General features: G+C 40.0%; 9 protein-coding genes across 9 annotated transcripts; 5 read left to right on the forward strand and 4 right to left on the reverse strand. All coding sequences in view use genetic code 12, as the record gives it.

Annotated features, from left to right (window-relative positions):
- Positions 1–81: 81 nt before the first annotated feature.
- SMD2 (mRNA splicing protein) lies at positions 82–496 on the forward strand (the record flags this gene model as incomplete). Its single annotated transcript, XM_051751870.1, has 2 exons — positions 82–86; positions 166–496. The coding sequence occupies 2 exons, from the start codon at positions 82–84 to the stop codon at positions 494–496; spliced, it is 336 nt and encodes a 111-aa protein (XP_051608781.1).
- A 119-nt stretch (positions 497–615) lies between these two features.
- Positions 616–2,799, reverse strand: CDC46 (MCM DNA helicase complex subunit; the record flags this gene model as incomplete). The annotated part of the gene is made up of 1 exon (XM_051751871.1): positions 616–2,799. The coding sequence occupies one exon, from the start codon at positions 2,797–2,799 to the stop codon at positions 616–618; it is 2,184 nt and encodes a 727-aa protein (XP_051608782.1).
- A 465-nt stretch (positions 2,800–3,264) lies between these two features.
- KGF57_002547 (uncharacterized protein) lies at positions 3,265–3,840 on the forward strand (the record flags this gene model as incomplete). Its single annotated transcript, XM_051751872.1, has 1 exon — positions 3,265–3,840. The coding sequence occupies one exon, from the start codon at positions 3,265–3,267 to the stop codon at positions 3,838–3,840; it is 576 nt and encodes a 191-aa protein (XP_051608783.1).
- Positions 3,841–4,080: 240 nt separating this feature from the next.
- Positions 4,081–5,319, forward strand: KGF57_002548 (uncharacterized protein; the record flags this gene model as incomplete). The annotated part of the gene is made up of 1 exon (XM_051751874.1): positions 4,081–5,319. One exon carries the CDS (start codon positions 4,081–4,083, stop codon positions 5,317–5,319), a length of 1,239 nt encoding a protein of 412 aa, XP_051608784.1.
- An 89-nt stretch (positions 5,320–5,408) lies between these two features.
- KGF57_002549 (uncharacterized protein) lies at positions 5,409–6,656 on the reverse strand (the record flags this gene model as incomplete). Its single annotated transcript, XM_051751875.1, has 1 exon — positions 5,409–6,656. One exon carries the CDS (start codon positions 6,654–6,656, stop codon positions 5,409–5,411), a length of 1,248 nt encoding a protein of 415 aa, XP_051608785.1.
- A 499-nt stretch (positions 6,657–7,155) lies between these two features.
- On the reverse strand, positions 7,156–7,873 carry ATP14 (F1F0 ATP synthase subunit h; the record flags this gene model as incomplete). The annotated part of the gene is made up of 2 exons (XM_051751876.1): positions 7,156–7,470; positions 7,856–7,873. The coding sequence occupies 2 exons, from the start codon at positions 7,871–7,873 to the stop codon at positions 7,156–7,158; spliced, it is 333 nt and encodes a 110-aa protein (XP_051608786.1).
- Positions 7,874–8,200: 327 nt separating this feature from the next.
- Positions 8,201–8,671, forward strand: KGF57_002551 (uncharacterized protein; the record flags this gene model as incomplete). The annotated part of the gene is made up of 1 exon (XM_051751877.1): positions 8,201–8,671. One exon carries the CDS (start codon positions 8,201–8,203, stop codon positions 8,669–8,671), a length of 471 nt encoding a protein of 156 aa, XP_051608787.1.
- A 442-nt stretch (positions 8,672–9,113) lies between these two features.
- On the reverse strand, positions 9,114–9,758 carry GSP1 (Ran GTPase; the record flags this gene model as incomplete). Its single annotated transcript, XM_051751878.1, has 1 exon — positions 9,114–9,758. One exon carries the CDS (start codon positions 9,756–9,758, stop codon positions 9,114–9,116), a length of 645 nt encoding a protein of 214 aa, XP_051608788.1.
- Positions 9,759–12,742: 2,984 nt separating this feature from the next.
- On the forward strand, positions 12,743–16,324 carry KGF57_002553 (uncharacterized protein; the record flags this gene model as incomplete). Its single annotated transcript, XM_051751879.1, has 1 exon — positions 12,743–16,324. One exon carries the CDS (start codon positions 12,743–12,745, stop codon positions 16,322–16,324), a length of 3,582 nt encoding a protein of 1,193 aa, XP_051608789.1.
- Between the last annotated feature and the right edge of the window lie 93 nt (positions 16,325–16,417).

The raw sequence follows: 16,417 nt of genomic DNA on the forward strand, positions 1-16,417 counted from the left end.
TATCAGCCACATACAATTAATCCGTTCAAGCCACTGAGCGCTGTATACAACAGTTGCAAGCTAAACTATTCAATATAATCAATGAGGTATGTTTTCTCACGCCAAGCGATCACCTACTACCCATCCCAACTTGTTACTAACTCAACCCCCTCTCCACTCCTTTAGTGAATTCATAGACCGTCCACGATCAGAATTAACCGAACTCGAACTTGCCAAACTAGAAGAGTTTGAGTTCTTGCACGGGCCCATGTCGCTCATAAACCAAGCGCAGAAACAAGATACTCCGGTGATAATATCGTGCCGAAACAATCATAAATTAGTGGGTAAGATTCGAGCTTTCGATAGGCATTGTAATTTGGTGTTGGAGAATGTTAAGGAGTTGTGGACCGAGACTGTGAAGAATGAGTTTAACCAGACAAAGAGCGTTTCAAGAGAGAGGTTTATAAGTAAGATGTTTTTGAGAGGGGACTCAGTTATTATAATATTGAAAGCGTAGAGGTGAAACGTTCTTCCCTCTCCTGGACAGCTTACGATTTTTCGATGAGGCTCACAGATTACAAAATTATAGTACAAATATCATTATACAGCTAGAAATTAAACCTTTAGCAACAAGACCTAAACACCAACCCTTAGTATATTTTGACCCTGGTGCCTGAACTTGATAACTTCGTGTCTCTCCAAAATATATAAAGCCTTTTCTAAAGCCGAGCTGCTAGCTTTTCCAGAATCAACAAACTCTTTCCTCAAAGTCCTATACGCAGTGGACCATCCAATTGGTAACCTTCTTCTCAATTCCTGTTCAACTTTCTTGATTTCCGCGTTCAAGTTGGCATCAGCACTGTTTCCCAAGCCTTGATCAACTGCGTCCATCGTAGAAGCAGTGAATAGTCTAATAGCTTCCTCCACATGTTCCTCGGTTGCGACTGGACTTAATCTCAACTTGGCCAACGATTCAGTAATACGGATGATGGCTTCCAATTGACGAACCGTGATTGGGATTGAAGATCTTTCATTCATTTCATTTTCGTTAATTTGCAATCTTCTTCTGATGGAAACAAAGTGGGATGATAATCTCTCAGAGGCTTCAGCCGTTAAACGAGGGGCGCATCTCAACTTGACATATTGAATGTACCTCTTCATTGTTTCCACTGGAATTTCTCCCTCCTGTTGTAATTCCTGGGTTTTACCTCCAGCATGCACATCCATAACATGATGAGCAATAGAAAGATCCCTGCTCTCATTATGATCATCTTTGACGATGAAGATCATATCAAATCTAGACAAAATTGTTGACTGGAAATCGATATTCTCACCTGGTGATTTAAATTCGTCATATCTTCCAAACACCGGGTTAGCTGCGGCCAAGACAGATGTTCTCGAATTCAAAATTGTTGTGATACCGGCCTTGGCAATGGAGATGGTTTGTTGTTCCATTGCCTCGTGAATAGCCACTCTGTCTTCATCTCTCATTTTGTCAAACTCATCAATACATACAACACCACCATCAGCCAACACCATTGCACCACCTTCCAAGTAGAAATCTCTAGTTTGAGGGTCTCTTTGCACAGATGCAGTCAAACCAGCGGCTGAAGAACCTTTACCCGAGGTGTATACCGAAATGGGGGCAATTTTCTCTACGAATTTCAACAATTGGGACTTAGCAGTACCTGGATCTCCCAACAACAAAACATTGATATCACCTCTCAATCGCATTCCATCTGGAAGGATCTTCTTGGATCCACCCATTAACAAGCAAGTAATTGCCTTTTTGATATCTTGGTTTCCATAGATGGAAGGCGCAATGGAATTGGCAAAGACGTCGTACAAGTTGGACATTCTTGACAACTTCAAGAATTCCTCCTCCTCCTCTTCACTGAAGGTGATACCCTGTCCGTTGGCACCATTGTCGATATCCGTTTGAATTCCAAGAACTTTCAAATAAGGATTACGAATTGCAACGTTACTAGCACTGCTGTTGCTCGCTCTTTGTTTGGATTGGAAAATTGAGTAAATACCAACAATGGTGACTCTTGTACCGGGGACAACTTGATTTGTCAAGTATCTGTCTGTTTGTAACATAATATGACGGGGCATTTCTCCAACAGGAACCATATCGGGACATTCCTGCAACTTTAAGATTTGTTGATCCACGAAATGAGATTTATCGTGATCGATAACGTATGAATCTTGTGGACATTTCTCTTGGGTGGAGTTGGGGTCAATATTATGAGGACTTTGACATTTTGGTAATTGAATAGGACCAAATCCAGACTTGACTTTTAACTGCATTGTATGTTTACATTGACGACAGATTAATTGTACCTCAGTGGCTCTTGAAGACAAAACCGAAGCAGAAATAACAATACCACTAACTCTGACAATTTTAGCAATATGCTCCGAGTCCAAGTGCCTTATTGAAACTTTATTTGCTTGTGAATACAAGATCAATTGACAAGTTGGAAAATTTGCAGGAATTTCGTCTTTGGACAAATATGCAACTCTTTTAGCAATATCAGTGATGGCAATTTCAAAAAGTGGAATCATCTCAGACGGGTCATCTGTCAACTTCTTGTTCAACTCCTCATTAAATCCAATAAGGTGCTCGCTATCAACCTTGAGAAAGTAGTTGTTTATCAACAAATTTTCACGCAATTGATCTCTGTAAATAAATTGTGAGTCCAATCTAAACTCCAATATGAATGTGCGGAAAGCTTTGGTGATTTGATTATGGGAATCATCACTGGGACTCTCTCCTTGTAAGACGGGAGCGGAGTAAACACTTGGACGTTCGAAAGACATGGCTCTTCTTTGGATAGACGCGTTATGTGAATTAAAAAAAAAAAAATTGGCAATAGCAGCAAAAATTCTTTATCGATGGAGTGGGTTCGGATGTGCAAATACACTACGATATGTGAGTGTCAGGTGAAGAATAGACAGCTATGGGAGGATGAAAGAAGCAAGTCAAAGTTGTAAGAAAAGTAGTGAAGTTTGTGAAGACTAAGAAGTTTGTGAAGATTATGAAATTATTGTGAACATTATTTATTTAGCGTGTAGCATATAAGTGTTCCTAATCGGGTTAAATTATTATTATTATTATTATTATTATGGTTTATTTTAATTTTGTCCCAACGCACAACGCGCGCAGAGGAGGAGGAAGAGGAGGTAGTGCTTTCTCTGTGCTCTTTTCTTTTTCATAAGTTTTTGGTAGCTTGAACTTTGCGAGATGCTTTTTGAACCATGCTTAATGACTGATCTTATGTTCATATGATAACGTACTTCAGTAGACGACTCACAACTACTTCTCTTGTTGCGTATGCTATACCTAAGAGAAACAAGCTACCCCCACGGCCAAGGTGGCTAGTCAAAGAAGATGAAATTGAAGAGAACTTTATCAAGGGAGGTCGAGGACCAGGAGGACAAAAAATCAACAAGACAAACTCCAAAGTTCAGTTGACTCACAAGCCAACGGGAATTGTTGTTACTTGCCAAGCAACTAGATCGCAGGAGCAAAATAGGAAGAAAGCGAGGGAGATCTTAGCGTTGAAATTGGACGATTTTTATAATCCAGAGACTAGTAGAAACGCTGTTCTTGCTGAAAGAGCTCAGAAGGTAAAGCAAAGCAAAGCTAAAAAGTCGAGTAGGAAATATCGCGCAATAAATGAAGCAAAAGAGGCAGAAAAGACAATGGAGTTGGAGCGAGAACGCGAATTGATGCAAGAGCTCGGTCATAGCTTAGAGAAAGACAACGAAGGAGCAGCAACAAACTGTGACGATGATGAGTTTGACAAATTCATAAAATCAGCCAAGATTGATTTGGATGGGGTTGATTTGAAAAAGTAGTGTCCCTATTTCAAAGAATGTAAAGGAGGGGAATATTCGTTTGCAACCAAAATTGACACACACACACACACATATGTATATATAGAGATACACAGGTCACAACCAAGAACTATTCACGCGTGAAGCCATACCTCCATCCGTTGAGTCGGCAATTTCATCACTTGTACAATGTCCGGTTCCGATACAGCACTTCTCATTCTATTAATTGTCACGTTGTCCTTGACAACGTTTACTTTACTCATGGTCACCTCGCTTACAGATCCATACTGGTATTTACACACCTTGTCAATCTGGACAAAGAATAGAACGGGGCGATCATTACGAGCAGCAGTAGCAGTGAATTCTGATTTGGAGCGACAAAACGTTTCAAATGTTGATCATAGTCAAGCTTCGGAATCCAATGGGTCAAACGTGGCATTAAACAGTTACCCAATAGGATCGGCTGCACTTGAGAGAAACACTGCTGCTTGTCAGAACGATTTGATTGAAGAACATGAATCTACCAAAGAGGTCCCAGCCTTAAACGAATGTGCAATTGTATCAGGTGATGGTGCTGCTGTTGCTCTAGAGGCTCCTCAGAATAATCCTGTGGTAAGGGATATCCCCCGAACCAGAGACGAGACGTGTGAAAGTTTGGACGAGTTTGGAAGTGCTTGTGAAAAGTTTGATGTTACTGAAAGCCCTGGAAATTTAGAGGATGTGTCTGCTCTAAATCTTTCAAGATTTGAGATTATTGGTAACTCCAAAGAAGCAGTGGCAGAGACCGGTGAAAGAGATGAAGTGGTTGTCCTTGACGATGAAGAGGGAATCATTGATGCCAATCCTACAATAATTGCCCATCCAGCTGCCACCAGCAAGACTATATTTGACTCTTCGGCTCAAATCCGATTGACACCAACCACCCCTTTTATCGAAGAAGGAAGCCTCAAGAAAAGAGAAAGAGAAGCTAAAACCAAGATAATCTGTGGAGTGGCTGACCGACTTTCAGATAACCTCATACGAGTTGGCGATCTCGTCATGGTTATGAGACCCTTTTTTGGTGAAGAGGAATCTCATTTTCCGGTCCTTGAGCCTGGTGACTTGATTCGCGTAAATAAGCTTTACATCAATGATCCAGAAAATTCCGAAGAGAATTCAATTTTTGAGAAAGCAAAGCGGCCTTCATTTCAGCATGAATCAAGGAAAGATGGGGTGATTGACTTGTCAAATTTGAGCGAGTTGCTGCTGAACGATTCCTTGCATGATGTTAGTTTGCAAGAAATCACAATTTTGAAAAGCGATGAGCTGTACAACAAAGTCTTTTGTACGGGAGTGCTCGTCAACAAATTGCTAGGAGAATTGTCTGAAGATAAGATGATTGGGGCACAAAGGGAAGAAATTGAACTGGAGATGGATAACCCAGGAAAAGATTTCCCTTTGTACGTGGTTAGTTTGAGAGAAACAATCTCACAATTGTTCAAGAGGGCATCATCAAATTGAGTGTAAAGTATCAACTACATCTAACTAGTTACCGAATGCCAGTTGCTATATATATATATATATATGTATGTAGTCCAATGTGTACTTAATCATGTACCTTCTTTGTTCCGAGCAAGTTTCTTCCATTTTTCGTTCATCTCCAATGAATCTTGCAAACAATCCTTTGTCACTTTCAAATCCAGACGAAGATCATCAATGACCTTTTGTGCATCCAGATCTATACCAACATTAGCCATCAATTCCAACACTTGTTTGAGATTATGATACAATTTATAAAACTCATTGACTAGTGGCAATTGCACAACTTCGGCATTATCAATCTCATTATAAAACTTTTGAATCACAGATCCATCTATTGCGTCATTTATTTGTTTCAAATCAATCGTTTCTGAAGGGTTGGGGATCCCTAAATCTAATTCCACTCCTTTATAGGTTGTCATTTGTGAATTGACCATAGAGAGGTAGTTTTTGACATGTTGGATAAACTTTGTTAGTTTATAATTCTCACCCGCTATACTTTCAATAATCATTGTTAGTGACTTGATATATTCTGATGTATTGTCGTTGCTGGTATTGCTGTTGTCATTGTGCTGAAGGTTGATTAGCTCAGGATTGGTGAACGTTATACCGGTGTTTATAGAGTTGTCAATCGTTGGAGTATTGTTGTAAATTCCTTCGTTTGAATCTTCACCACCACCACCACCACCAAGATTGATTGTGGATGGTTGCAGTGATGATGGAGTTACCGGTATTCCATATTCAATAGTTGAACTAAGCGTCCTTTTCTCAACCAATTTATTCTTCAAATTGCTTATTGCCAAGTTCTTGCGTTTCAACTCAACTCGAAATTTCGCTTGAAGATCCTTGTTTGCAGTTGTCAACGATTTTATATCCTTCAGTTGCAATTTGTTAGCCTGAGACAAGTGAAAGATTCGTTTCATCAATGCAGTATGATCGATTTGCGAATCACGACTCCTATGCTCTGTTGCAGCTAATCTCTTCTCTAGGGTCACCACTCGTTGACTCAATTCTTCAATTTGGCGATCTCTCACTGTCAATGTATCGTTGAGACTCTTTTGACGGCTGCGGTTCTTATCAATACTCAAGACTAGCTCATTCATCACACGTAATATGTTTTCGTCGTTTTTGTAAATCGTTTCAGTAGGTTTTGAATGGTTGGGGTTGTTTTTGATTTGATCTGTAATAAGATAAGACCAATTTACGCTTGGGAATAATAGCTTTGTGTCAATGTATGCTCTGGATTCCAAAGTAGCATTAACAAGCTCAGCCAACGCTTTCACTTTCGACACGTCATACGCAGGGTCTGAGGCTGACATTGTTAAGGTATAGACTAGGATGTTTAAAGACTCTTGAGCAAAGCGTGTTTCTTTATTTTGATTGTTTTGATTTTCTCAAAGACACAAAATGACACAAAAAAAAATACCCAAATGTGTTACAGATTTGCAATTCAATTTTCTCTTTCCCCCTTGAGGGTGTAACTCACCAAATCTGATTGCAGCGAGACGAATAGCTTGCTATAGGAGAGCTACAGTGAGGGGTCAGTGAACTACAACCCAATATTGCGAAAGCATAGATGTTTGTTGACTCAGTGATTTTGTTTTTCTCTTCTGTGTTCCCCGCTACATATTCACGGTTCCGATCTACAAGACCATCTCTTGTTTAGATAAAGCCAGGGCTACTATCGAAAAATGAGCATCAATGAATATGTAATCATTCCATTTCTATATTTTCTTATACAAAGAAAAGAAAACCACGCCGTCAATCTTGATCAGGAAATGTGGTTCACGTTGCACCATCTCCGGTCCATCAAAAACATTAATGGCCCTCAGCCTCAACTTCATCAAAAACAAACCAATCTTCATCTGGCTTAGTTTCAGAGTCATTTTCAGTTGGTTGTGCAGCTTCAGCTTCAACTTCACTCTGTTCATACTCTTTAACTTGTTCAGTTGACAACTCGTGGATTTGGGGAATGGTTGGCTTACCTGGCAATTGAAACTTTTTTACAGCGGCATCAATCTCTTCTTGTGAAAGGGCTTGTGGCTTGAACTGTCTAATGTTTTGGACGTACAAGTCACCAATCAAGTTTGATCTTCTTGGGGTGATTGAAAATAATCTTCTTGATGATATACGCTAGAGTTGAGTTAGTTAGTAAGCAAGTAGGAATGGAAAGTGTTGATTTCGAGGCAATAGAAGAGACGGGGTGGGGTGGGGTGGGGTGGGGGGTGGAGGTTGTTTTGCTAGAGTCAGGTTTGCCAATTTATCAAACCGGTTTAAACCCACGGCGGTGCCTTAACTGGAAGCAATAGCGGAGTAGGTAGTAGCCCATGCGACGTTTTATCACTCGTTACTGGCCATTGTAGGAGTCATCAAAGACATTGATGTCTCTCGAAAGCTCATTGATATTGTTGTTATCTAATTCAATCTGCCATCTCACCGTAACACTCCTCAATCATCTGATGGCCTACCCATTCACACCACACCCCACAATTATTCAATCACATTAAGATGTACATACAGCAATTGGTCTGAACATTTTTCCTTTCTATTGAGGTATAACGTTTCTGTATGTCGTTTTGATCACTGCTTTCACTTTTAACCAACCAGTTTTTCTTTTTTTTTTTTTTTTTTATGTTTTTTCCACCCTATAACTTGGTAGTGCGCCGAACCAATTTCTCCAAAACTCTCGCATTAACAGAAATCTTGTATTTCAATTGGACAAGGGGAAATCATTTCTTCACGTGATATCATTGCAAGGTAACACGACACCCAACATAGTTCCACACAATCTAATCAGGTTCAAACTGCCAGAAGAACCATCCGTTGGACCTCCATTGAAGTCACATCACCACAACAGCTGACCATGCCCAAGTACTATTGCGATTATTGCAAGTCTTACTTGACTCATGACACCATGAGTGTTCGAAAATCTCACTTGATGGGTAAGCATCACATCAAATACTACTGCGACTACTACGAGTTCAAGGCTAAAGAAACCGGTGAATGGAGCCCACAAGAGCTAATATATGAAGTTACATTTGACAAGTTGAACAAAGGTATACCGGGCGGTGGCACCAGTAGCAGTGATAAAAATTCGAGTAACAATTACACCTCTGGGCTTGGTGCTGCTGATAGGAGAAGCGGGGATAAAGGTGCTTTGGACCTGAACCAGAACCAGATTAGACATGGCTATGCGGTAGAAAATGCAGACAAGGATGAGGAGTTCGTACTTCCGCCTCCGCCACATTTGACTGGACTACCTCCGCCACCACCTGCGATTTACAATAATGCAAGAGAAGCTCAACTTGCAGTTCATCGATTTACGCAGCAGTGATGAATCATTAGGAAGTTTATTTAAGGTTGACAGTTTTTACTGAAACATAAATGGGGTTGGGCTAGATTCATTGACAAGTGGTGGATATACACGCTAAGAATGTTTTTGACAATCAGCATCAATGAAAAAGTCCCTTCCCCCCTTCCCCCCTTCCCCCCTCCTCCCTTCACGCTTCGGACTAGAGATTGAGTCGCCTTGTTGAAAAGTATTAATATATTTCAATTCTATACACTATGTAAACTACTTAAACTATAAATTAAAAAAAAACTACACCATGTAGAAGCGTATCATCTACTGCTCATCCATAAAAAAATAAAACACAGCGTCACTTTTCCAACCGAGATTCTCTTGCGTGTACATTATGTATCAATAAAAAAAATACTCTAATGACTAGCACCTGCTATATAGACTCTTGTCAACAAACACATAGTAGCTGTTGCGTTTACAAGTCAGCATCATCCTCATCAGGCAATGGCAAAGCAGTAGCTTGTTCCATTTCTTGTTGGTACTTTTGCATCAAGTCAGAATCAACTTGGACTTCAGGAGGAGCCAAGGCTGGAGAAGCAACAAACTCCAACTGAGGGTTACCAACCAACTTTCTGGCCAACCACAAGAATGGTTTTTCAAAGTTATAGTTTGACTTGGCTGAGATGTCATAGTACTGCAAGTTTTTCTTTCTGTGGAAAGTGATGGTCTTGGCTTTAACTTTACGTTCCTTGACATCAACCTTGTTACCACATAATACGATTGGAATGTTTTCACAAACTCTTACCAAGTCTCTGTGCCAGTTTGGAACGTTTTTATAAGTGATTTTGGAAGTAACATCAAACATAATGATGGCACATTGACCATTGATGTAGTAACCATCTCTCAAACCACCAAACTTCTCTTGACCGGCAGTGTCCCAGACATCAAACTTTAACTCACCAAAGTTGGTGTGGAAACCTAAAGGATGGACCTCAACACCCAAGGTGGCAATATATTTCTTTTCAAACTCACCAGTTAAATGTCTCTTGACAAATGTGGTTTTACCAGTACCACCATCACCAACAAGAACTAATTTGAAAGTAGGAACTTCTTGAGCCATTTTTTCTTTTATTATTATTATTGCAATAGATTGTAAGGGTTGTGATTATCTATTATGAAATTTAAGTGTATTACTTAATTGATTGGATTGAATCAAGAAAGAGCGATGAAAACTTTCGTATTCAAATTAGTGATGTTTTGATTTGATTTTTTTTTTTTTTTTCCTCTCTCTCTCTCTCTCTCTCTCTTCGATGTTCAATAGTATAGAGAGAGCAAATGAGGAAATGAAAATGAACGGAAAAAATTTTGTAAGATGGGCGGTAGCGCATACAAAGATGAGATGCAATGTGTCGTGAATTGAGAATATGCGACATTGACGTCAGCAAAAAATTGGAAAGCCTTGTAGTTGGAAGTAAACAGGATCGCCTATGAAACTAGGACATGGTATTGAGTGATCAGACTGACACCATGACCCACTTAATCTTTCAGCGAGTTATGGGACAGACTCGTGGGTTGAAAAGAGGAGCAATCAGTTTTACATGTCGAAGAACCAGCTTTATTTGAGCGAGACGAAGCTAGATAGGGAATGCCCGAGCTTGTACGTAGACAACTTTTTCAAAAGTCTAGTCTTATTGTAAGGTGCCACCTCTATTAGTAAGAAGGAAGTTTGATACTTGCCTGGGACAATAAATTTTTAGTGTATTTTTTACAATTTTTTAATTTGTTTTTTTTGCAACAATTGGGGTGGGTGTTGGTTGTTAAAACAGATCCTCAAATAATACATAGTACACCCACCTTTTCAGTTATACACCCATGAGAAATATACATCAGAGAAGTGTTATTTACTTGTTAATAATATGTTAAGAGTGCCTGGTTGGATTTCAATAAGATTGGATGTCAATCAGCATAAAAAATTGGTATACACAAGTCACGAAGTTACTAGCAAACAAAATTCAATAAGCAAACTGTACAATCCTTCTACCAATATACAATGTGTCCTTCTGGTAGTAGACTAGCCTAGAGTTGAGTCCGTTTCTGATTCAGGTGGGACTGACATCTCCCTGACGAGGAACGGGACGTTATTTCTATTTTGTTCTTGCAATAAAGTGAAACTCTCTTGAAATTACGGAGCAAGACTCTACAATGAGAGTCATATGGGCCACGCGGAGTACCATTACCACTACCTACGGTGTTGAACGCAAGCATCTCTCCAGAAATACATAGATGCAAGCAGTGAGGGAAAAACAAAATATGTCAAAATGGAGTCGCATATCGTTACCAAACGATACATTGACCTAGTGAAAAAAGGAGACCAAATAGTGACAAGGGTACCACTACGGGATTCGAAATGAGATGAGATGAGACCAATAAACCTTAATGGGACACTTTAAGCACTTAAATGAGACGAACGCGTTCTCATCACAAAAACAAGTGGATGATGCCGAGGTTTTCTATAAACAGCAGGTTACATTTGGCAAAAGAAAATAAAAAACACGAAATTAAGATTTCAAGGTGTACTCTAAAAAGAGTGTGAGTAGTTAGGTGGTACTTGATTGTGTTTTGAAGTGAAGAAAATATACATTGATGATTAATGTAGGTTAATCGCACTACAGGATTGGGCTGATGAAACCAAATGGGAGCAAAAAAGCAAAAAAGCAAAAAAGCAAAAAACATTCCATCAGTACACTAAGTGAAAAAAACAAAAAAAAAAAAGAAAAAGAAAACAGCAAAAGCAGTGTGCGAGAGTGTGAGAGAGAGTGTGCGAGAGTGAGTGGGGCTGAAGAAACAAAAACAAAAAAAAATATAAATAAAAGGGAATGTACGCGAAATCAATTTTGTGTAAAACTCAAAAAAAAAACAAATATTGAAACAATTGAAACAATCGAAACAAAATAAACAATGCTGAACAAAATTCCTAAGATTATGATTAAACATATAAACATATAAACACAGACATACAACATAGACACATATAATACTGACACAGAGTAAGGTTACAAGTACGGAGTACTGTCACACACACACACACACACACACACACACAAACCTTTTAGTATTTCAATTGAGAGTTCACTATTGTAATTTGTTTTTTCCACCCATATAGAAAGGGTGTCTATTTTTTTTTTTTTTTTTTTGTTCTCCTTCAAGCAACAGTGATTGTACATATACACACACAAAGGGTGATCAATTCATACTTGATTCTAGCATTGAATGTGTGAGAGTGACAAAAGGAAAAAAAAAAAATCAACTCTCAAAAAAAAGCCCCAAATATAGAGCTAAACAGAATAGAAAGCCATCATCAATTGGAGAGAGAGGGGGGGGAGGAGTATATCTTCAACGTCATATACACACATTAATAACAAATTAGGAAATTTTATTGAGAAAAAGAGATTTTGAGAGTAAGAGTAAGAGTAAAGAATAAGAATTAAGAATAAAGAGTTGGAAAAACAAAACAAAATAAAAATTAAAAAAAAAAAAAAAAAAAAAAAAAAAAAAAAAAAAAAAAAAAAAAAAAAAAAAAGAAGAAGAACAATAGAAAATTTGAAACTTTCTTTTTTTTGTCTTTCCAAAGGGGAGAGAGTGTTACAAGTATACACACATATACACATATACAGTTATACACACACTGACACTAACACTAACACACCCATACGAAATTTTCAAATTTTAATTCCAATATTGCACCAACTTATCCACTACAGCCACAACTACAACCACTCAGCTAATAACTGCAGCAACAGCAACAGCAACAGGTGCACATCTTCTTTCTCTTTTTACACACTCGCTCCATATACACCCACACACCCACACGCACGCACACCCACACGCACACACGCACACACGCACAGGTAACCACTCCGCTCTCCCGTTGCAATTTCGACCACGCATTTAACGAGGAGGAAGAAATTTAACCACACAATACTTTTTCTAGTCAACTTGCAATAGACTTACAACGACTCTCAACCAGTTTGCAGTTTGTATCTCAGAAGCCACCATCAACTTTTACTCGTTTGTTTTGCAGTTAGCTTTGTTGTTATTCACAAAATGTACCAGCAAGTGTTTTACAACAACCATATCAACAGAAATGGAGGGGATACTACAACCACTCCCTTGAAGATAGCACATTATCTGAATATAAATGGTGGAGGGGTACCACCATCTCCCTTAACTCCCTTGGATTTGAGATACAGTCAATCAATGTTACCCTCAAACTTGTTTGTCAGCACACCCTATTTTACACCACCACCTTCAGCCCAATATTTCCCCCCCATATCACACCACTCGTCACTTCGCAACTCAGATGCATCGCTAACGAACTCTCATGCTTCATATTCAAAAAGCCACAGCCGTCACAATCAACGACGTAATAGTGCTGGCTATCACAAGCAACACCAACAACAAAATTACGCTGATCAACGGAGTATCGACAATGTCGCAGCGCAGGACCCAACTTTCCAGTCCCATAACTCCAGAACTGTCCCCTTTTTGCACCCAAACCTTGAAAATATGAATATCTCGAGAACTGTTATTTTGCGAAATTTGAAGAGTGAGACAACGTTGCATGAGGTACTAGATCACATTGATTTTGGACCTATCGAGTACATCAAAATGCTTCCCGAAACCAGTTCAAACGGTCATGGTTCTGGCGGAGAAGAAGGTGAAAAAGAAGAAGAAACTGCATTCAAAAGCTGCTCGATATCTTTTATTAATTCTAACATCTCAGCAATGTTTTATTTAAAATACGCTAAAAACTCCTCCAACTTGAATAAGTTGAGACAGGTTTTGAAATCAGAAAAGTTGAAAATCACAATCAATGATGTGAAAAAACAAAGGAATGGGAGTGGGTTGCCAAGACAAGATTATATCAAATTGAAGAATTTGAACTACATCATCGATCACAATGCAACTCGATGTTTAGAGATTTCATTCAGTGTGAATGACGCATTGCTGGATGAGACCACTGCCGAGGACAGACTAAATCATTTGAGACACTATATTTCGAGTCAATGTGAAAAATTTGGAGATTTCGAATCATTTGAAATTGATTTGGAAAAAGAACCAACACTGCTTGAAAATGAAGAAGGAGAAGAGGAGAGTGGGACCGAAAACACATTGTCAGGCTCAGTCATTGTCCACTTTACTTCGATCGACTCCGCTATCAACACATACGAAAGTTATCAACGAAAAATTCAAAATGATTTGGAAAAGCAAAACGTGGATAATACTGAAACTGCCATCATCAAAAAGAAAAGGGGCTCTTCCAACGACTTGTATGATGTCAGTACCAAGTACGGAATAAGTTTCATTCTGGCAACTTTCCACAGGGACAGGTGCGACAAAACACTTGTTCAGTACCGAGACGATGCCGAATTGGGAATGTCAGCCAACATAACCACACCAAATGGCGAAGCAGCAATGAAGTTGACGATGGAAGACGGGACCTGTGGTCTCATTGAAGAAGAGGCGCCATTAGACAACAGCTCGGAAGTGTGCAGCATTATTGGCTCACCGGGGCAGCATTCTCCCAACAAGGTCAATATCTTGGACCCTGTGAGCCCCAACTCATCCGATATTGAAAATGCGTCTCCCATTTTGCATGACACGTATGCACCATCGCAAGGTGATCACACTGATGATAGCGAGGCACACGCGCCATCTTTGATCGGGAGCAACGGCGTTTACTCTATGATATCGTCCGATGCAAGGCAAATGAATGCAACTCCACAATTTGTTCACATTCCAATGGCAGCGGGCCCTCCATTTGCATTCCACTCCAACTCTTCGTTTGTGTCAAGCTACAACCCCGACCCTATCAACACTGGTAACAGAGCTATACATTTGGGGAACTTGCACCCCCATACAACAATTGAAGAAATTGCAAACAACTTGAGAGCTGGTGGCTTGGTTGAATCCTTGAACCACTTTCCCGAAAGAAGAATGTGCTTTGTCACTTTTGTCGATGCTGATATTGCACTCAAGTTTTTCATGAATCACCAGGTTCTCCACCAGTTGGTGATCCATGGAAGTGACGTTTCCGTTGGTTGGGCAAAAAGGCATAGTGGCCCAGTACTGAGAGAAATAGCCCTTGCAGTAACCGCCGGAGCTTCAAGGAATGTATATTTAGGACTCCGAAAAAGTCATGGTGAAAACAGTGGACTGAATCTCACATTACCAAGTGAAGATGAATTGAGATCCGATTTTTCGCGTATTGGAGGATTGGAACAAATCAATTTTTACCACAATAAGCAATGTGCCTTTTTGAATTTTTTGAATATTGCAGATGCGATCAAGGCTGTTCGCGCTTTTGAATGCGAAGAGCCAAACGCGGTCATCCATTTGACTAAGCTGCTTCGAGGTGACCAAGTTGCAGCTAATGTGATGTTTCAAAAGTACAAATGTTTCAAGGTAAGTTTTGGTAAGGATCGATGTGGAAACCGACCAAAGTTTTCTTTTAGGAAAAACTTTGACAAAAGCTTGGGCTCTACATACCAACAATACCAAGACCAATTACACGCTTGTGTGGGGAAATCAAAAGCAAACTCTAACAAAGATAACGGAAGAGCAAGCCGGAACGGCATAGATGAGCATTTGAATGGAAGAGAGCCGAGTCTGAATGGAAACGTTATCAATGACGAAGCAGCTCTGGTTTTTGGTATCATCAAGGACGAAGAGAATCAATCCGAACCAGCTATTGAGGAGGGGCAAGTGGGGGCTCTGCATGATCGAAATGGTTTATCCAAATCAGATAGGGAGGTGGGTAGCTCCGTTGAGCAAGATTCGACAAAAGAGGCGTATGCTGGGAAGCAGGACGACGACGACAAAGGTGGAGATCAAACAAATGGTGATTCCAAACAAACCGCTCTTGTGTTGACAGCAGTACCTGGTGCTGAAGTTGAAGAGTACGAGGACGAGGAGGACGATGATGATGATGATGATGATGATGATGACGTCTCTATAATAATTGGATCTGACCACACTGTCTCTACTAATGCCAGTGGCAAAAATGACAGCTTCAACGACACCTTTGCCTATCGGTCTCAGAAGCTGCGTGCAAGACGTCAGAATTTCAACAACCAGCCGTACTACTACGAGCAACCTCATTTAAACGGAAGAACTTCTCGCAACTCCTCCACGCATTCAATCAATAATGGAAGTGTCTTTCCCCCTTATGCACAATTTGCTTCACCTCAATTTGGTCATCAGCCAACACGTATGAGTCGCACTAGCTCAACGAGCAGTTTCCGATCCCAAGGTTACCAGCCATCACCTCAACTTAGAAATGGATGTTTCCAGCATCAACCTCCTCACTCATCGGGAGCTTATCAACAGCAGATGTATATGGTACCACCACTGCCACAATTTATGGGCTCCTACACTCCACATATAAGATTTGTTCCAGTTGTTCTGGGCCCGCAAGTAGTGGCGACACCAATGGTGAATCATCCGGTGGAAAATGGGTCTGGTGGTACTTCTGGCTCACAAGTTATGGCACAGTATTTGGCGCATGCACAACCAATGGGTGTAGGATACAATGGCTCTGGTTATGTTGAACCTCATGGAAGTCATCATTATAATGGTAGACGTTACAGAGATGGCAGCAAGAAGGGACGAGGGGAGACAAGCTGATGGTCTTTTCGTTGGAGAAGAGAACGTGACGACTCGAATGGCACTAGAGGCAGGTTTAACGGTTAATCAAAAGTATATGGGTATTCCCCTATT

The sequence above is a fragment of the Candida theae genome, assembly GCF_024610275.1.
Source record: "Candida theae strain CBS 12239 chromosome Unknown scaffold4, whole genome shotgun sequence".
NCBI lineage: Eukaryota > Fungi > Ascomycota > Pichiomycetes > Serinales > Debaryomycetaceae > Lodderomyces > Lodderomyces theae.